The sequence below is a fragment of the Anolis sagrei genome, chromosome 1, assembly GCF_037176765.1.
Source record: "Anolis sagrei isolate rAnoSag1 chromosome 1, rAnoSag1.mat, whole genome shotgun sequence".
NCBI lineage: Eukaryota > Metazoa > Chordata > Lepidosauria > Squamata > Dactyloidae > Anolis > Anolis sagrei.
This window is the reverse complement of record NC_090021.1, coordinates 336,258,143-336,279,842: the sequence shown is the minus strand read 5'-3', so window position 1 is coordinate 336,279,842 and position 21,700 is coordinate 336,258,143. Positions and strand designations below refer to the sequence as shown.

Here is a 21,700-nt window from a genome sequence, read left to right as displayed (position 1 = left end):
AAGTGGAAGCGTGGCTGTGGAACCAGCAGGCAAGAAGAGAGTCGTCCTCAGATACGTCAAGCAGTGACTCTGACAACTGGAATCATCCTTGCCGGAGACCCGCCTTAGTGAGGACTAAAACGGAAAGGATCGCTCTTTTTGATGAGTTTTTTGATAAAGAGTTCTGATCGGAAGATGTGGTGCAGAAGCTTGGCCTCCAAACAATTGATGAGACTCGTAGGAATGAGAAGGGTGGGGAACACCAACACCAACCAACCTCCACAACTATTCTAGCCATGGATTTAGAGAGTCTTAAGGGCTAAGAGGGACCACAAGAGCCATCCATTCCAACCCTATTCTGCCATGTAGGAATAAACAATCTAAACACTCTGGACAGATAGCCATTCTGCTTGTTATTCAGCATATTATTTAAGAACACAGAAATGCTGGACCACTCTCACAACCACCATGTCAGACTACACAGAGAAGCCATTGAAATCCACAAGCATGTGGGCAATTTCAACAGAAAGGAGAAAACCATGAAAATGAACAAAATCTGGCCACCAGTATTAAAAAACTCTAAAATGACAACAGCAAAACAACAGAGAGTAAACAATCAGGTACATCTAACCACCTCTCAACAAAATATTCCCCCAGGCACTGCCAAGCCATCAAATGCTAATTAAGGTGGTCAGTTGAAACATTCCCACCTAGCTCCAGCAGACAAGAGTTCTTTGTCCCACCCTGGTCATTCCACAGATATATAAACCCCTTTTTCCTAGTTCCAACAGACCTCACAACCTCTGAGGATGCTTGCCATAGATGCAGGCGAAACATCAGGAAAAAAATGCCTCTAGAACATGGCCATATAACCCGGAAAAACCTACAACAACCCATTCTGCTTGTGCTGGAAAACCTCCAGAGACGCAATTGGATGCTCAATTGCTAAACAGCTCTTAACCTTCTCTTCTCTAGGTTAAACATACCCAGCTAGCCAAGGTTTCCTGACCGTTGATTATATTTTGGTTACCCGTCTCTAGATCAGTGGTTCCCAACCTGTGGTCTGTGGTCTGCAAGAACTGAAATATGGTCTGTGGCCTCACCATTACTACACCGTTGCAATGAGAGCGACTGATCTCGCAAAACCCTCTTGTAGTGCCCAGATTTATTAAATATGGTTTTCTGTGGGTGAGCAGATGGTGACTACTCGATGGCATATGTTCTGTACCAGAAACTAGAGCTGGTGTTGTCTATCCAATGCAATTTTCTGAATCAGCATTCCAAATAACCAAAAGTTGACCAAAAACGGATTCGTACCCCTTTTGGTACTAATGTTGGAGGGTGGTCCCTGGTCAAGTGGTCCCTGCTCAAAATATGTTTGGGAACCACGGCTCTAGACACATTCCATCTTATTCATATCCTTCTTGAATTGCCATTCGCAGACCTGAACACAGGATTATTCCAGGTGTGATCTGAAGAACAGAGTGAGACTATAACTTTCCTCAATCTGGACACAGATTGAGGAAAGACAGCAAAGCCTAGAGAAGACAATTATGCTGGGGAAAGTGGAAGGCAAAAGGAAGAGGGGCCGACCAAGGGCAAGATGGATGGATGGCATCCTTGAAGGGACTGGACTGACCTTGAAGGAGCTGGGGGTGGTGACGGCCAACAGGGAGCTCTGGTGTGGGCTGGTCCATGAGGTCACGAAGAGTCGGAGACGACTGAACGAATGAACAGCAGGACACTAGACTCCTATCGATGCTGCATTGGCTTTTTGGGGGTGTGTGTGCGTGCACCAAATAGATTAGTAGAATAGCTGGAAGAAAGAGGTTAAATGGAAAGCAGTGGAAGGACAAACCGGGTTCCATTTCAGCCTATCAATAAATAAGTACCTAATTCTAAGCTTGAGGAACTGTTTTCTTCCCTTGTACGGGACATTAGTAACTGAACACCTACTGAAGGAAGGAAGGAAGACATCAGATGAAAAGTCTTGAGGCTAAATGGTTTAGATGACCAAGATGATTGCACAGACAGGATATCCAAACTGTGCAAAAGTTACACTCCTTGTGACACGATTTGCAGGCAACTCTTAAATTGTTTTGACAAATGTTTATGCATTTTTTCAACAGCCTGTGAGTGGGTTTAAGCCAGCTGTGTCTTTTAACTCATGGGGAAATCTGTGAATGGGCTCCTAAAAGCACGTCGTTCTGGTGTTGACAGTAGAGTGATAGGTAACTAGTAGGCTTGTTGTTGTTCATTCGTTCAGTCATCTCCAACTCTTCGTGACCTCATGGACCAGCTCATACCAAAGCTCCCTGTCGGTCGTCACCACCCCCAGCTCCTTCAAGGTCAGTCCAGTCACTTCAAGGATGCCATCCATCCATCTTGCCTAGTAGGCTTGGTTGATCCAAAAAATGGTTCAAAACCCGTTTCTTATCTAGGGGGTGCTTCGGAAGTCATGTCTAAATTTTTCCTTAAAAAAAAGTTGGAACTCTCCAAAACTTCCTGCTTCGCCATCCCAGCAGGCTAGATTGAAGAAAAAAAATGCTTCATTGTTCTTCCGACTCACTTCCTCATTCCAAAGGAAAAGAGCGCAATGTGGTTCAAAACTATAAGGGACTTCTGGCTTCAAACAAAGAGTCGGAAGCCCTTCGGAAAGCTGAAATTTCAGATTTTATTATAGCCGAACGAACCTTATCCATCTCTAGTAACTAGCGCTGCTGCTCCAATACTGGATGAATGCACATGGTGTTTAGGGTGCCATTTTTCCCATTCCCAAACAGTGGGAATTAAACTTCTGGAGAGAAGACAGAGATAACCTCTGGCTACAGCATAATTACTTCCCCATTTTGTTCATTTGCGCTTCCCTTTTCTAATTTTTTGGAAAATTAAATGTTACTGTGCAATTTCACAGTCCTTCCTGGTGCTGTTCTGGTTTTTCATTAGTTGGATATACTTTTCCTTCATACTACAGAGACATTTTAGGAAAAGTTACTGCTTCCTGTGTTTAGCTATTTTCACACATATGCTGACAGCATTGAATTGTTACCAAGGATTAGCTGCTGAATGTGGACCCATATTTTAATGTGAGGTGGCATAGAATCATAGAATGAAAGAGTTGGAAGAGACCTCATGGGCCATCCAGTCCAACCCCCTGCCAAGAAGCAGGAATATTGCATTCAAATCACCCTTGACAGATGGCCGCATGCTGGATTCAAATGGATAACTATTAATGTCACCATTTAGAACCCCAAAATCATGTTTCATAGAATCATAGAGTTGGAAGAGACCTCATGGGCCATCCAGTTCAACCTCTTTCAGCTAAGAAACAGGAAAATTGCATTCAAAGCACCCCGACAGATGGCCATCCAGCCTCTGTTTAAAAGCCTCCAAAGAAGGAGCCTCTACCGCCCTCCAAGGCAGAGAGTTCCACTACTGAACAGCTCTCACCGTTGGGAAGTTCTTCCTTGTGTTCAGGGAAATCTCCTTTCCTGTAGTTTGAAGCCATTGCTCTGCGCCTTAGTCTCCAGGGCAGCAGAAAACATGCCTGTTCCCCCCTCCCTATGACTTCCTCTCACATCTATGACATGGCCCTCATCATATCCCCTCTCAGCCTTCTCTTCTGCAGGTTAAACATTTTTCTCCCTCCTTGGAGAAGCACTTGTTAGGTCAGATCCCGCTTTCCTGCAGCCTGCCAACGTATAGTTACAAAACTTCCATGACTTCATAACTTCAAAACACCAAAATGCATCCTTTCCCTAAGAACAATGCCAGGGACCAGATTTCTGTTTTCCATACAGCAGAACCTGACTCCCTGCACAAAATCCAAGACACCAAAAGTGCACTTCTTGCTCTTCCCTTGAGAAAGAAGCCCCAAAGTGACCAGACTGCTCCTGTGCAGATCCGCCACTATCCATACACTATCTCTCTCCTTCCCATGGAGCAGAGCATAGCGGGCGGACAGCGTCTCTGTCTGTCACACTTTGAGCATTATTAGACTGAGTCTTTTATAGGAATATTCTGTTGATGTAGTCCCAAAGTTGTAAATTAATAACAGATGACTTCCATCCTGGCTCCATCTCCATTTCCTGGCCAGATTTTTATCTTCTTGATTGGTGTTGACAAACACAAGGCTTGTGTTGACTTCCTTCTTAATATAAGGAAGGTTGCAAACATTTCCTTTATTACTGTCCCATTCTTATCAGAAATTACTTTCCAAATCTCATTAGCAGGTTTTATCCACATTCCGGCGAGCAGGTAGTTAGTCATTGCAGGCCTTAATATTATACTGGTGTTTCCAAAATTATTAACTCCAACCACACATCCTTCCATTCATTCCCACACATCATACAAAATTCACATTTATCAAATATGCACATTGAATATTTTGTGACACAGCTCTTGAAGCCACTCCTCATTGGGCTTGTTCTCCAGACATGAGTCACCCTCCTCTGGGCACAACATCTCCCTTCAACTGCGGCCCGCAGAATTGGACAGAGTGGGATTCCAGGTGTGGTTTGACCAAGGCAGAATAGAATAGAGGGGTAGCATGACTTCCCTGGATCTAGACCAGTGGTTCTCAACCTTCCTAATGCATCGACCCCTTAGTACAGGTCCTCATGTTGTGGTGACCCCCAACCATAACATTATTTTAGTTGCTACTTCATAACTGTAATTTTGCTACTGTTATGAATTGTAATGTAAATATCTGATATGCAGGACGTATTTTCAGTCACTGGACCACATTTGGCACAAATACCCAATACGCCCAAAATTTGAATACTGGTGGGGTTCGGGGTGATTGATTTTGTCATCTGGTAATGCTGGAGTTGCTGGGATTTATAGTTCACCTTAAATCAAAGAGCCTTCTGAACTCCATCAATGATGGAATTGAATCAAACATGGCACACAGAATTCCCATGACCAAGAGAAAATATTGGGAATGTCTGGTGGACATTGACCTTGAGGTTTTGGAATTGTAGTTCACCTATATCCAGACTGTGGACTCGAGTAATGATGGATCTGGATCAAACTTGGCACAAATACTCAATATGCCCAAATGTGAACACTGGTAGAGTTTGGAGAAAATAGACCTTGCGATTTGGAGTTGTAGTTGTTGGGATTTATAGTTCACCCACAATGAAATAGCATTCTGAACCCCACCAATGATAGGACCAACCTTTCCACACAGAAACCCAATGACCAACAGAAAATACGAAAAAAAACCCACAAGAACTGAGAAAATACTATGTTTTCTGATGGTCTTTGGTGACCCCTCTGACACCCCCTCGCGACCCCCACAGGGGTCCCGACCCCCAGGTTGAGAAACACTGATCTAGACACTATGTTCCCATTTATGCAGCCCAAAATCCCATTGACTTTTTTTGGCACAGATACTGCATTACCATTGGCATAAGGCTTGTATTTGCAATTGTCACCCACTCGGGTTGACAGTGAATTAATATTTATTGTAATGATGGGAGGTACGGGAAATGAATATGTGCACAGGAACCCAGAAAAGTTTAACTGTGCAACACAGGAGATGTATCCACAATAACCAGCAAAATCTCAAAATTGTACTGTTCTTCCAGTCCAACAAGGGCAGGACATGGGCCAGGGAGGGCAAAGCGCAGGTATCATTATCATCACCAGCACCACCATCAATAATGTATTTATATCCCACTTTCCTCTCTTAAATGAGACTCAAAGGAGTTGCCTATGAGGTGGTGCAATAAGCAGATAGTACAAAACTATTTAGGGGGGTTATTCTGATCTATTCCAGCTGTCTAGGAGAATGGGTTTGCAGTGTGTAAATAGACCACGGTGCAATAACATCCCTAGACAGATAATTTTTATAACTGGGATTTGGTTGACCTTTCGGTAAACCTGAAACCTTTCACTTCTGCCTACATCAGCCACCTCCAAGGGCTGTAGCTGTTCTTTACTCTCAAATACTATTTTATGTATTCAGCTGAATTTTTCTAAAGGTTTCTGCAGAGAGCACCGTTCAGGGAATTGGAGGTGAGGTGAGATACGTTTCTCTGCACTCAGAGAAACAGAAGATATCAAATGAGATCGCTGTGGAAAGTTGCTGAGAGTGATGTTATTTAAGATGGGCACCGTGTGTTCAAAGGGAAGTTGTTTACAGGGAAAAAGTTGCAACGGCATATGGCCATACCCAGTCAGTAGATTCATTCAAAGCGCTTTCCGGGGGCTGCCACTTGAATTGGAACTACATTTTGTATAAGTGACCAAGTAGCCAAGCCCCCAATAATGGTTTGGATGTTCATTTCTTAATGCATTTTACATCTTCTGTTAACTGACATTGGATTAAGGACAGCATGGCAAGATGTAAATCTTGAAGAATGGGGAGAATACTTAAGATGAATGGGGGCAATACTCAAAACCCAGATCCTATCATATTAGCCATTTATTGTTAAGCCCCAGTCACTCAAAACCCAAATCCTATCATATTAGCCACATTGAAATTCTATAAGCATAGGGTTGCTGTGAGTTTTCTGGACTGTATGTCAATGTTCCAGAAGCATTCTGGGTGAAACATCAGGAAAGAATGCTCCTGGAACATGGCCATACAGCCCGGAAAACTCACAGCAACCCTATGCTAACAAAATTTCAGGGTGGCTAATATGATTGGCTGTGTTCCAGAAACATTCTGGGTGAAACGTCAGGAGAGAATGCTCCTGGAACATGGCCATACAGCCCGGAAAACTCAAAGCAACCAGTAATTCCAGTCATCTAAGCCTTCAACAACGCTTTGTAAGCATTTGTAAGTAGTGAGATCTCACGACCTCTGAGGATGCTTGCCATAGATGCAGGCAAAACATCAGGAGAGAATGCCTCTAGAACATGGCCATATAGCCCCAAAAAACCTACAACAACATAGTATTTTCTGTTGGTCATGCAAGACTGGTGGGAGGCTCGCACAAGCAAGTCCCTTCAAGACATGGGGGTTCTGTGTGGGAAGTTTGACCCAATTCTGTCACTGGTGGGGTTCAGAATGCTCTTTGATTGTAGGTGAACTATAAATCCCAGTAACTACAACTCCCAAATGTCTCAAGGTCTATTTTCCCCAAACTCCACCAGTGTTCACATTTGGGCATATTGAGTATCCCTGCCAAGTTTGGTCCAGATCCATCATTGTTTGAGTCCACAGTGCTTTCTGGATATAGGTGAACTACAATTCACAAACTCATGGTCAATGTCCACTGAACCTTCTAGTGTTTTCTGTTGGTCATTGGAATTCTGTGTGCCAAGTTTGGTTCAATTCCATCCTTGGTGGAGTTCAGAATGATTTTTGATTGTAGGTGAACTATAAATCCCAGCAACTACAATTCCCAAATTACAAAATCAATCCTAACCCCACCAGTATTCAAATTTGGGAGTATTTGGTATTTGTGCCAAATTTGGTCCAGTGAATGAAAATACATCCGGCATATCAGATATTTACATTATGATTCATAACAGTAGCAAAATTAGAATTATGAAGTAGCAACGAAAATAATGTTATGGTTGGGGGTCACCATAAAATGAGGGACTGTATTAAGGGGCCGTGGCATTAGGAAGGTTGAGAAACACTGACAGAGGGTATCAATCCAATCTGATCCCACATTAGGGGCTTAAAAATGGGAAAGGCAATTTCTCCTTGCGCACCATGGGTCCAGTCCAGATTATCCCCCCAATATAGTTATGAATACGAAAGCACCTCTCTTGGTATTAAATGCTACTCATTTAACATATTGTCTGGGCTGACCCATTTTTAACAGCAGGCTAGGCTGACAGTAGAGGCATTGTGAACCGAATTAGAGATTGTAAATGTGTTTAGGGTGATCTCATGCAATTAACGTAGTCTTCCATAATAAACCACAGCAGCAGAAAATTTGATACCAGAGGCAGGAATACCACGGAAAAGAGGGGGGATAGGTTCCTACATCGCAAAATGGAAGAGCAATTCAGCTTCTTTTGGTCAACTTTGTATTTTAAGCGAACCATACACACATGTGCTAGCTACCATTACTTCAAAGACAGTAATTGTGGGATGGTGAGCCAACAATAAGGTAAATCCAACTGACTGAATGCACTCTAGCTGGACTAATATCAGAAATGAGACCACCAGCTCAGGCAAGACTTGCTTAAGTAAGCAAAAACATTTTGTACCTCCTAGAAGCCACCTACAGATTCCACAATTCATCCGTGGATGTTTCGTCCTTTTACTAGCTATTGCTTTTATTATTTCTATTTTTATGTTATATTTTTATACAAGCCCGACTCTCATAGCAGCAAGGGATACGTTTCTGAGCATACCTTGGAAACAGGAAACTGTAGGTAGTAGCAAAGTCTAATGAGCAACATATTCCTGGATGTTATTATAGTGTCTAGCTGGATTCCTAAACAGCATCTTCCCTAGGTCCTCCTGTGATACCCTATGGTTACTTCTGGCAGAAAAAATACCACAGAATTGCCTGGAGGACCAAGAAAATTGTTGGAACAGATGGATTTCGACAGGTTTATCTTGTCTTTCCCTTTTCCCTCTGTTTTCCTGTTTGTTTTTGCTTAATAAGAAATTTGAGGCAGCTGCTGTTTTCCTTGCCTTTTCTGTGGAGGCACACACAGTACAGTAAATTTAGCGTTTTCCCAGCTCAACATCTTTTACTGCATTGTTTACTATTTTATGACTTATATGTGTGTGTGTGATCAGTGCTTTCCCTCTTTTTACTTGAGACAGTCAAACTGGGAGTTGGAGGACCAAAGGTTGAGAACTATTGAGCTCGAGCAGTGGTTCTCAACCTGTGGGTCCCCAGATGTTTTGGCCTTCAATTCCCAGAAATCCTAAGAACTGGTAAACTGGCTGGGATTTCTGAGAGTTGTAGGCCAAAACACCTGGAGACCCACAGGTTGAGAACCACTGCTCTAGCTCAATAGTTCTCAACCTTTGGTCCGCCAGGTGTTTTGGACTTACAACTCCCAGAAATCCCAGCCAGCTCACCAGCTGTTAGGAACCTGGAGGACAAAAGGTTGAGAACCACTGCTCTAGCTTACTTAGAGTGGGTGCAGTCCTCCAAGTGTTGTTGGGACTGCAGTTCCAATCATCTCTCATCACTAGCTCATGGGATTTACAGTTCAAAAGCATTCAGGGAGTCACAAGAGGCCCACCCAGATGTAATGGCAAGGACTGAGTTACCTGGTGGAAAGCAAGAGGCCAGGTGCTGGTACGGAGATGGCTGGTGGTTCTGGAAACAGTCTGGAAACAGCTCTAAAATGTTCCAACTCAGGCACCAATTCAGCGAAGGGAGAAGAGGTGGTGAGCCATACAAATTGTATCGGGAGAGAAGTGCCAGTTTTAAATTAAAATCCTTTATTTGTCCCAAATACAATTCACAACTTATACATAGTGGGGGAAATGCTCAGTCTGTGCAAAATAAGGATGGCCTTCCTTTAAACTTACTAAGCTGTCCAGAACGGGTCTTTTTTTCTTCCAAGGGCGACTGGAGGTCCAGGTCCTCTCAAATGTACAGTAACTCGAACCATATTACAAAATGACAGGTTGAATCCTTAACATACAACATAGTAAGGCAAAAGTTGAATTCTGAAGATTTTTCTCTCAATAGAAGGAAGCGTTTTTTTCCCATGAGTCATCTAGGGTCGTTTTTATGCTTTGCTCATATATATATATATTTATTATTTACCAATGCTGTCATTGCTGAACTGCCAAAAAGAAGTGATTTGCTTTACATATTGCACTGACAGACAGAAGTACACGCTGTGTAACTGCTGAAAAAAGGATGCTAAGTTTGAACAAGCCCATGGAGCCCATTTTTAAAAGGGGTAATGTTCCAAATCCAGACTTTGGATATTCTTCTGCCAAAAAAAAAGGTAGGAGAAAATTAAAACAGCAAGGGTTTTGGCTTATGAAAAACTTTAAGAGGAAATGGAGAGAAAGCACATGATGAAGCACTTGGAAATGTGCTTTCAAGATAAAAAACGAAAGGATGGAACGTTTTTAGAGTATGGAAGCAACACAACATGAATCCATATGAACACTAGGTTGTTCCAACTGCTTTCAAATAATGGGTGTACTATTTCTGGCGATAATTTTGAAAAATCAAAACGATTTACATTAATTTGTTCAAAAAAAGATCCCTCACTCTCTTTAAAGGAAAAAGTGCATCAGACTCCCTTTTAGCAGCTACTCATGGTTTTTGTTTGTCTCTTGATAGAAAGATAGCTTACCATTCTTGCTTGAAGAGAAGGGCTTCGTAAAGACCCCCACGTGGGAGAAGTATCCAAATTATAAATGAAATAATTTATTATCAAATCCAGAATTTAAATAAAAGCCATTCTTGCAAAGACAAAAAAATAAAATCAAGAGAAAAAAAAAGCATGCACTCAAAAATTAGCGGTGGAGACAAATATACGTTTCTATACAGGCACTGGCAGACGCAATGTAATTGTTACCGTTACTCGATGTAACACACACCCCACCCTACAATACATTTTTTTCATCCACTAATCACTGAGGTACCAATATTTAAGAATGGAAAGTTCAATATTGAAAAATAAAACCTAAAGTTGAAGCTGTTTTCATTTTCCCCAGAAAAAAAAAGAAAACTATGGTGAGTTTTTGTATGAAATGTTAGTATACTTATAGAATTTTACAATCTACATTGGCTTTTCTCTCTCTCTTGAACCAAAAGAAAGTTGTGTTCCACATACACAGGTTCTTAGATAAAATGTTCACCATTTATATAACAGGAGTCAGTAGACTTGCAAATGAAGAGATAGTATCTTGACTACCTAGTGGCACATCTTCTTGGTTACCAAGAGGATCTGGAGTCTGAAACAACCGGTCGTAAATTCAGAACAAGATGCGCCATGCCACACAGTGCAACGATTTAGGGGCGACGGTCGATGAGACACTCACAGAGAAGAGCTGCATGGAAGTTAAGTCCACTTGCAAAGCAATTCCACATAAATTGCATTGCATGCAAAGGACGCCGCTGCCATGTTGGCTGGGAAGAAGAGTCCTCCGGTTAACGCAGCCACAGTTTAAGACGCAGTGCATCAACTCCGTTTAAATAGTATCTGAACAGCCTCTTGTCTCGTACAAAGCCAAGGTTTTCATAAAGTTTCAATGCGGACTTGTTTGTGATCTCCGTCTCCAAGACAACCTAGAAAAGAAGAGATATATATTTAAGGACAGTTGTTATTATTATTATTATTAAACTTTATTTGTACCCCGCTAGCATCTCCCGCAGGACTCGATGCGGCTTACAAAGGCCAAGGCCTCAACACAACAACAGCAAAACAAAAACAATACAATTTAAAGCAAATTAAAAACATAAGCAATAACAAAACATTACATCATTACGCAATAAAAACCATGACCGGGCCAGTGATGGGTACAGGTTAAAAAGTGCTGGGTGTGGCAGGTGGTATGTTGGATTTCTGGGCAAGTGCAATGTGCAGAGAGTCTTAAACCCTAATAAAGTGCTTCTGGGACGTAGTGCTGGAGGTTATCCTATTCCGGAAAGGCATATCGAAATAGCCAGGTCTTCAGATTCTTCCTAAAGACTGCCAAAGTGGGTGCTTGTCTAATGTCTTTGGGGAGGGTGTTCCAGAGTCGGGGGGCAACCACAGAGAAGGCCCTGTCCCTCGTCCCCACCAAACGTGCCTGTGACGCAGGTGGGATCGCGAGCAGGGCCTCTCCGGATGAACGAAGGGAGCGTGTGGGTTCGTAAACAGAGATGCGGTCACGCAGGTAGGCAGGTCCCAAACCGTTTAGGGCTTTGTAGGTAAGCACCTGCACCTTGAATTGGGTTCGGTAGGTAAACGGCAGCCAATGGAGCTCCTTAAACAGGAGGGTTGACCTCTCTCTGTAAGGAGCGGCAGTTAACATCCTGGCCGCCACCCGTTGAACCAGTTGTAATTTCAGTTGGGTGCCTTTGGGACCTTCGCAAAGAACAAAATCCAAACTAGTTTGCAAGAACCCGTGAAGTCATCGAATGGATGCATACTGAAGCAACAATCAACTTTAATAACCAACTTTGTAGTGAAGGGGAAATAGCTCAGCCGCCATTATTTGCAAATAAAATCCTGTGTAAGACGAAGAACGCCGTAAGTGTTGGGATCCCAGAGAAGGGGCCTTACTTCACCCACTACTGCTCTCAATGCACCAAGTCATTGAGTTATTTCCACCCAAGTAAGTCAGTGTCTCAGAAGAAGCCTTGACCTTTTAAACCAGGACTGCACAACTTGGCAATAGTAAGAGGACAAAATTAAAATAGGTCCACAGATTTGATTTTTAGCATCTCACTTTCCAAGTAAAGCTATTAATAGGTAAATTACTGTGCAAATAAAACATATTATAAAAAGGGTAGCTTCAATATCAATTAATTACACGTATGTAAGATTTTTACTTCTTAAGAAATCAAATTAATGTAAAAAACTACTCATCTATTTATTTATTTATTTATTTACAATATTTATATCTCGCCTTTCTCGAACCTGAAGGTGACTCAAGGCAGCTTACCACCAGGCAGCCATTTGATGCCATAACAATATACAATTGAAACATTTAAAACAAATTTGTAAAATCCATACAATACAACAATAAAAAACATATAAAAAACCAATGCCTTCAGTGCTAGTCTTGTCCAAAAACATCGTCTGAGCCGTTCCACAATTCAGTTTCACATTGTTCTGTGTTTGTCTATTGCACTGTGTTTCCAAAGGCTTGTTCAAAAAGCCAGGTTTTTACTTTCCTTCTGAAGGTGAGGAGGGAAGAGGCTGATCTAATATCCCTAGGGAGAGAGTTCCATAGCTGAGCGGACACCACTGAGAAGGCCCTGTCTCTTGTCCCTACCAAAGAAGATGGGACCGAGAGAAGGGCCTCCCCGGCCGATCTTAAGCTCCTACATCAATCATCCTCAAAATGTGGCCCTCCAGTTGTTTGGGCCTCCAACTCCCAGAAGGCCTAACGAGCTTGTTCAATTGTCAGGAATTCTGGAAGTTGAAGACCCAAACAGCTGAAGGGCCACAGTTTGAGGATGCCTGCCCCAGATGGTTCATTAACTGAATATAAACAGTAAGAAAAATGTATCACTTAGCAGTCATAAAATTCTTATGCAAACAATGAGCATTTCAAATAATTACTATCAGAAAGTGCATACCCAGACAATGCAGAGTACAAAAGCTAGTTATTAATAAATGGTTGCCTTGAGTGAGTCATCCTCTATCAGCCTTGAGTCACACTGTCTGTCTCAGAGAAAGGTGCAGACAAACTTTTCTTCTGTCAGCATAATGGCTGGCACTGAGCTATACAATAATTTCATTTCAATTGTTCTTTATACATATTTCAATCAGCCATTGCTTCACTACCACCAAATCCAAAGTGTAAGTCTGTAAATTGCAGGCTTAATATGACTGGCCCTTCACATACCCAAGAGAAGTCTAGTTCCTAAGTTGAAAACGTCCGACTTACAAATGACTCACAGTTAAGAATGGGGGTGAGACAACAGGAAGGGAGAGAAATCCACTGGAGATTGATCACAAATCCTTGTTTCCACAACAAGCTAATTTTTTCAAACTCCAATTCTCACAGGGACAGAAAGTGAAATGAAAACAAACACTGCAGGGATGTTAACCCAAAGCATGCATGCACGTGTGTATGTGGCTGGAATTACAATTTAAAAATGTACCTGTTCTGATTTACATACCAATTCAACTAAAAAACAAACCTAGAGAACCTATTTTGTTTATAACTTGGGGACTGCCCTTTAGAGTCTTTTAAGGGATGCTTCACCTTTTAAAACTCCCTTCTTTCAAGGGAAGCACCACTGTTTTTAGCTAACTGCTCTCCAGGGAAATACCACTCTTTTAAACTCATTTCTCAACTCACATGATTCAACAGCACTCAGCCATTATAGTCAAAGTGGGGGGCAAATTGCATTAATTCTAAATTGCAGTTCCAGAGCTTGCAGTTCTAGAGGTCTCCCTGTGCTTCTGCGTGTACCTATACTACCTTTCTTGCCATTACTTTCAATGTCTGTGCATATTCAGAAGAAAACCTACAAGCCACTCTAAACACCTTCGCAGAAGCATACAAGAAGCTCGGCCCGTCAATGAACATCGAGACAACCAAAGTGCTTTTCCAGCAGCCATCAGCCAATCCCTCTCCAATGCCAGAGATACAGCTTAATGGTGTAAACCTTAGAAAATGTTGACTATTTCCGCTCCCTTGGCAGCCACCTCTCCACCAAAGTCAGTATCGACACCAAAATACAACACCACCTAAGCTCTGCGAGTGCAGCATTTTTCCAAACGAAGCAGAGAGTGTTTGAGGACCGAGACATCCGTAGGGATACCAAGGTGCTTGTCTATAAAGCTGTGAGAGCCGTTCAGCAGTGGAACTCTCTGCCCCGGAGTGTGGTGGAGGCTCCTTCTTTGGAAGCTTTTAAGCAGAGGCTGGATGGCCATTTGTCAGGGGTGATTTGAATGCAATATTTCTGCTTCTTGGCAGGGGGTTGGACTGGATGGCCCATGAGGTCTCTTCCAACTCTTTGATTCTATGATTATATGAAAGCTATTGTCTTCCCAACCCTGCTATATGCCTGCAAAATGTGGACTGTTTACAGACGTCACATGCAACTCCTAGAATGATTCCATCAGCGCTGCCTCCGGAAAATCCTGCAAATCTCTTGGGAAGACAAGCAGACAAATGTCAGCGTGCTGGAAGAAGCAAAGACCACCAGCATTGAAGCGATGGTCCTCCGCCATCAACTCCACTGGACCGGCCACATTGTCCGGATGCCCGACCACCGTCTCCCAAAGCAGTTGATCTACTCCGAACTCAAGAATGGAAAACGGAATATTGGTGGGTAGGAAAAGAGATTTAAAGATGGGCTCAAAGCCAACCTTAAAAACTCTGGCATAGACACTGAGAACTGGGAAGCACTGGCCTGTGAGTGCTCCAGCTGGAGGTCAGCTGTGACCAGCAGTGCTGTAGAATTTGAAGAGGCATTAATGGAGGGCGAAGGGGAGAAGCGTGCCAAGAGGAAGGCATGTCAAGCCAACCCCGACCGGGACAGCCTTCCACCTGGAAAGCAAATGCCCTCACTGCGGGAGACGATGCAGATCAAGAATCGGGCTCCATAGTCACCTACGGACCCACCCTGGAGGATTATCCTACTTGGACACCGAGGGATCGCCTAAATGTAATCAAACAAACAAACAAAAAAAAACTCCCAATTCATCCACAGCCCCATTGCATCCATGTCTCATTCAAAAGTCTGATAATGCTCCTGTTGCTTATTCAAAACCCTAGTCTTCTTCCTCAGTAAACAGCCAAATCTACTCCACTGGGAGCCTCGGTGAGAGGGAGAAGGCTTCAAAACAGGGCAGCAGAAAGAAAGACCAATATAGGTAAACATATTCAATTCTCCATATCCTCAAATAAAGGCATTTTATTTCCACTGCCGTGACATGTGATAAATAGCCACATGTCGCAGACTCAAAAGCAGTGTCTTCCAGAAAGAGCCGCAAGCAATTTTATACAACTCAGAGGACATGGATGGAGAGAATAGAGGGCTCAAGCTGCAACAAGTGATACCGTGAAGCTTATGATGGAATAACCAAACATTCAAACTTAATTAACATTTCCCCAAGGGATACTTATGCTATCAGTGCCTCTGGCAGCATTCATTTCCATTCATTTAAACCTTCCGCTGTCCTTCAATACACAAAAGACTGTCAAAGTCAGTATCTGAAACATCACCAAGATAGGTACAGAGTGAATAGCAGATAGGCCAGCTAGATTGTAAATCAGTAGTAGCCACGTGCTAAGAGAGCCAGTTTGGTATAGTGGCTTGAGCATTAGACTACAACTCTGGGGTATAGGGTGGCAACCTGTGCTGGATGGGGTTACACTCCCCCTGAAGTCACAGGTCCGCAGTTTGGGGGTCCTCCTGGACTCATCACTGTCGCTTGAAGCTCAGGTGTTGGTGGTGGCTGGGAGGGCCTTCGCACAACTGTGACTGTATCTCGTGAAGGCGGATCTGGCCAGGGTGGTCCACGCCTTAGTCACTTCCAGGTTGGACTACTGTAATGCACTCTATGTGGGGCTGCCCTTGGAAACGGCCCGGAAATTTCAATTGGTCCAACGGTCGGCGGCCAGGTTGTTAACTGGTGCTACTTACAGAGAGAGGTTAACCCTCCTGTTTAAGGAGCTCCACTGGTTGCCTTTCATTTTCCGGTCCCAATTCAAGGTGCAGGTGCTTACCTACAAAGCCCTAAACGGTTTGGGACCCGCCTACCTGCGTGACCACATCTCTGTGTACGAACTCACACGATCTCTTTGTTCATCTGGAGAGGCCCTGCTGACAATCCCACTGGCATCGCAAGCGTGACTGGTGGGGAAGAGGGATAGGGCCTTCTCGGTGATGGCCCCTCGTCTCTGGAACTCTCTCCCTAAGAACATCAGGCAGGCTCCGTCGCTAGCTATCTTTAGGAGGAGCTTGAAAACGTGGTTGTTCCAGTGTGCCTTTCCAGAATAAGGAAACTCCTAGCATTATGTCCCAATGCACTTTATTAGAGATTCAGGATATCTGCACGCCCATCCCCCTCCAAACACCCCACCTTGTCATGCCCAGCTTTTTAAATTTTAATTATTACATTTGGCCTGGCCATTATTTTAATTGTGTAATTGGATGTTGTTAATGTATTGCTATTCTTTGCTATTGCTTTGTTTTTTGAGTTACTGTGTTGTTGTTGTTTTATTGTTGTATTTGGGCTCGGCCTCTTGTAAGCCGCACCAAGTCCTTCGGGAGATGGTAGTACAAATAAAGGTTTATTGTTATTATTATAAGACCAGGGTTCAAATCCCCAATGGAAGGGAGTGATCTTGGACAAGTTACATTCCCTCAGCCTCCAAGGAAGACAAAGGCAAACCCTCTCTAAACAAATCTTGCCAAGAAAATCCCATGACAAGAGCTGCCTTAGGGTTGCCGTAAGTCGGAAACGACTTGAAGTCACACGATAATTGCTATGTAAAGATATAATTCATGAGCAGAGAATAGCAGCGAATAAAACACCGGAAATAACTTGCAATCATCCGCCTTGCCAAACCCCCCAAATCTTTCAATGGGGGCAATTCACATATAAGCCTGTGATTCAAGTTGCTGAGTGGCAAGGAGTGTATACACACACACATGACTCAGGTCTAAATATAACTGGGTTTTTAAAAAACGTAGCGAAGCAAGAGGAAGCATGCTGAATGCTCACATTTCAGCCTTCCAGCTCACTCCATCGTAGAGTCTAATAATAGGTACAAGCTTGAACATATTAATCTAAACAATCCGACATGTTTTGAAATGTAAGAAGGGCTTCTTCAGAGAAGAGCTCAATTCAAAACAATTCCTTTGATACAGCTCAACTGTAGCACTTATGAGAGAACAACTATGCCGGCTGAGTGCCAGCCTCTTGTGTTGGCGTGTGCTAAGCCACAATTGCTGACAAACTACCTCTGGAGAGCTTCGTTTCTTTATTTATCTAATATTTTATCCCTCTTTTACCCTGATGATCTAGGGCTCAAGGTGACTTTAAGCTCAAGGTGAAATGGAACAAAATGCCTGGCAATTTTTTTAAAAAGTAAAATAAACAGGTCATGAGGTTAACTTTTTTAAAAAAGTTTCATTCTTCAGCAACTGGAGGAGTGAAAAATCACCCAGACTGGTGTTCTCTCAGATTGCAATGTTGTCATTTGTGATTTTTCACTTTCATAGGTCTCCTGTGCCCTTGATTCCAGCAAATATGGAGGGTTGATGCCATATGGAGGATCTGAAGAGACATGTTCAATTTCTGCTTCAGAATTAAGCATTTCTTTATAGGCAAGTGGTTCACCACTATCAGGTTTAGCCCCTGTCATTTTTTTATGATTGATGGCCAGAAGTAGGAACACAAAAAAATTACCTGCCACACTAAAAATTCTAAATTGCTCATACCCAAAATTCTTTATTTATTCAGGATAGGATAAAAACATGTGCATTGGAGCAAATATTATCCAGGTCAGAGAATGCTGCTAGCATCAGCCCTTCCAGTGTTTACTGTGTTTATCAAATAATAATTAAGATCTATATTGCACTTGAAGTCTGGATATTTCTGCGAGCCACATTAAGTTCTCAAGACAGGGCCTGCCAAGTCATCTGCTTTTCAAGCAGTGGTTCAATGTAGACATTCAAGTTTAATGGCATCGTGTGTACTTCCAGATACTCTTTTCTGGTTTTTCAAGAAAGCCTATTTGTCAGCAAGCTCCTGACAAAAAAAGACACTTAGAAGAAAAGATGTCTGAATGATTTTGCATAGGTTAATCTTGAAAGATTCCTATTTAGCATGCTATAAAATAAGTAACAGTATAGTTTTTCAACATCACATAAAATCACAACTGAAGGAGTTGTACATTGTGCCAGAACTGGGAAACCATAATTTGCTATTAAACAACAAACCACAATAAAAAAATTCCTAAAATTTGAAATGGGTTTGAAACCTATGATCAGAGCTAACTATCAGAGAACATGACTTCTTGGTATTGATCACTTGTAAAAGATCCCAACACCTGGAAGCTGCTGCAAATACAGGTAAGGTAAGCAGACAGAAAACAAAAAGCAGAGAAGATTCTATTTGTAGCACGGTCTGCACTCCTAACAGTGACGAGCACAAATCAATGTTTTAATATGATATCTGAACCAAGATAAATACTTTGGGATTAATTTTTGGCCTATCAGCTTGTTAGATGGCAGTTCACTGGGTCAAATACGAGCAATAATACACCTAACAGTCCTAAGACATCTGACAGACATTTTTATAGTAAGATTTACAAGCTGTGAGAGAAAAACACACACTAAGTTATATTGTTTATTTACAAACTATACATACCATCCCTCATGACAAAAATGATTCCTGGGCATCTTATAGCTTGTCATATGTCGGCATAAAGCCAGTGCAAAGACACATAGTAGAAATAGCACATGTGTTAAAGCTTTGGTCTTACTCTAATGTAGGCAAGCCAGCTGATCAAAGGTTTGATTTACCAACGTGATGAACAGTAAAGATATTGGTTTTATATGTTTTTAAATGTTTTTTATTGTATGATTTTATAAATTTGTTTAAATGCTTAAATTTTTTACTGTATATGGTTAAGGCATTGAATGGCTGCCGGGTTGAAAGCTGCCTTGAGTCACCTTCGGATTCGAGAAAGGCGGGATAGAAATATAGTAAATAAATAAATTTAGATCTCATAACAGGAGAACATCACTTGCCATTGATGCAAAATGAACAGCAGCACAATTCTTCAACTTCACTAAATCTGGAAGTCAGATGGCACAATCACTGGTAAATCTATATACATAATAAAAGTGAAAAAATGTGTATATGTGGTGGAGGTGTCCATTTACACAGCCTCCTGCCTCCAAACAGGCTATAGTTCCAAGTGCTGAGAAGTCTCCAAAGGCAGTCTCCTCCACTGACATTGCAGGTTATAGTGAGCACCGTGAACATGTAGCCCAAATGCTACCAATGTCCTCCCCAAATACTATGGCACACCATCCAAGGAATGCTTTCATTCCTGGAGAATTTCCTCCTAGATTTTAGGTGTTTCTTCCAGCACAGACAGACATCTTAGGGTTCCTTCCTCTGGAATTTGCATGACCCCGCCCACTGCTTCTCCTGTAACCCTTTTCTATGGCACACAGCAAACAGGGAGCAACTGAACAGACTGGAGGGGTTTGGGGGACTCACTCAACAGAATGCAAGTTGTAGTTCATCCTGCATCAAGGCAGAGCACTGTAAATGGTGTTACTAATTAACAAAATGATATTACCTAACACCTCAAAACAAACGATGTATTTTTCAAATAACCTGGGCACTGCCAGGTACCCAGGCTAGTTACTGAATATATGTAGCAGAAATAGGACCAGACAAGCCGAGGCATTTTCTTTCCTGGATAGTTATTAAGTACTGGAGCATGAAAGCCTAAAATTGAGAAGCGAAGTGCTAGAATACTCCTGCATTCTGGAGAAGGATCAATGGTGACAAAAGGAAGCAGTCCCACTTGTACTCACCAACACAATACAATCTAACACGCTGAGATACTTTAAAAGCCTGTTTGAAATCAGTGTTAGTTTCAGTGCTTTGTTAGGGCACACACAGTATCTGCCTGAGTCAATTAAAAAGAACTGCTAGAGCTTCCCTAAAGGGAAATTAAGGCAACAAAGGCAAGACTTTTCACCTGTTGTAAACTTGCCTCATGTCCTAAGCACAAGTTGAATCAGAAAAAAAGATTATGTCAGACTGCAGGGATGTATAGCACAAAACCATAAAGACTAATGAGGCAGATAAAGGGATACCCTATTCATCAAGACCACAAGGAACAGGCTCTTGTTTTAGGTTCAAAGGAGTGCCTGCTTTCCTCTGGACTGCTCTGAGCTGAGCGAAAGATTCACGCCTGTCCTGGCATCTGACCAAAGCACTCTAAGAAAACCTATTTTGAGATCTATTGCTTTCATGTAAGATGGGAAGGGTCAGCTGTCAGACTGAGGTGGCTTCTGGGACTATTTAATCCTGGCCGGCAACAACCCAATACAATTCTAATCAGGTGTGTTCAAACCTTTGCACAAAGTTTTCCTCTCACAACGCACAAACACATATAATATTATAAAAGAAATTCTATGCTTTAAATATTTAATGACTTTTGAAGCATGTAATGTCTAATTGGTAACACATTAACACCACACATTTGGGCCCCAGACCACCACCAAATCAATATCAAAGACAAGCTGGGCAAAGATGAGTACCATGATTACTTTTGCAACCCTTGCCTGTGTAGACTGCCCCCTTTTTAGTCCTGCAGAGAGTGTAATTTGCCTTCCCCAGACATCTTTAAAAAATTGCTTTTTAAATAGCTTGCAACTCTCCCTACCCCACTCAATTCTGTAGCATCCAAAACACTTTTGTCCACTTCTGATTTTGTCTTTTTACTCTTGGTATTTCTGGAAGTCGGTCCAAAACTTGGACCCACCTCAGCTGCCCATCCCTACATATGATATTTCACATAACAAAACAGATATTGTGGACATCAAGTACTAACTCTCCTAATCATTGGTTTATTTTGTTTATTTTATTGCAACTTGTATTTTATTTTATTGTAATTCGTTGTTTGGGCTTGGCCTCATATAAGCCGCCCCGAGTCCCTGTTCGGAGAGATGGTGGAGGGGTATAAATAAAGTTTATTATTATTTATTATTATTTCACTGACTAGGGGCTACTAGAACTCGCAGTTCAGTATCTAGAAGACTACATGAAGGAGTACTTTGTGTTTTTCCTGCATGGTAGGGGGTTGGACTAGATGGCCCAAGTGATTTCTTCCAACTCTATTATTCTCTGTGTCTATAATTCCAACACTACAATAGAGGCTACTCACTCACTGTAAATATTCTAAAAGGTCTCAATATCACATAGGGCAAACAACTAAAATATTCAACTGTTAATGCAGCATGTTATGAAACCATTGATGCCACTTTAAATTATCTTAGGCATTAAATTGTTTTTCTTCTGTGTGGGGAAAAATATGTACATTTAAAAGCTATCTTTGCAGATTTCACTACACTACCCCAACAAGATAACTAGATTTCCCCCCTCTATTCTGCTCTGAACA

General features: G+C 42.1%; 2 protein-coding genes across 2 annotated transcripts in view; one reads left to right on the top strand and one right to left on the bottom strand.

Moving 5' to 3' along the window:
* The window catches only part of CCDC198 (coiled-coil domain containing 198), a 38,619-nt gene extending 37,799 nt beyond the window's left edge, over window positions 1-820 (top strand). Inside the window, exon 6 of the mRNA XM_060753625.2 lies at window positions 1-820. This exon is cut by the window's left edge and continues 69 nt beyond it. Within this exon, the coding sequence (XP_060609608.2) occupies window positions 1-167 (167 nt within the window). The 3' untranslated portion in view covers window positions 168-820.
* Window positions 821-9,332: 8,512 nt separating this feature from the next.
* NAA30 (N-alpha-acetyltransferase 30, NatC catalytic subunit) overlaps window positions 9,333-21,700 on the bottom strand; it is a 35,377-nt gene continuing 23,009 nt past the window's right edge. Inside the window, exon 5 of the mRNA XM_060753649.2 lies at window positions 9,333-11,165. Coding sequence (XP_060609632.2) covers window positions 11,028-11,165 — 138 coding nt within the window. The 3' untranslated portion in view covers window positions 9,333-11,027. The remainder of the gene's footprint in view (window positions 11,166-21,700) is intronic.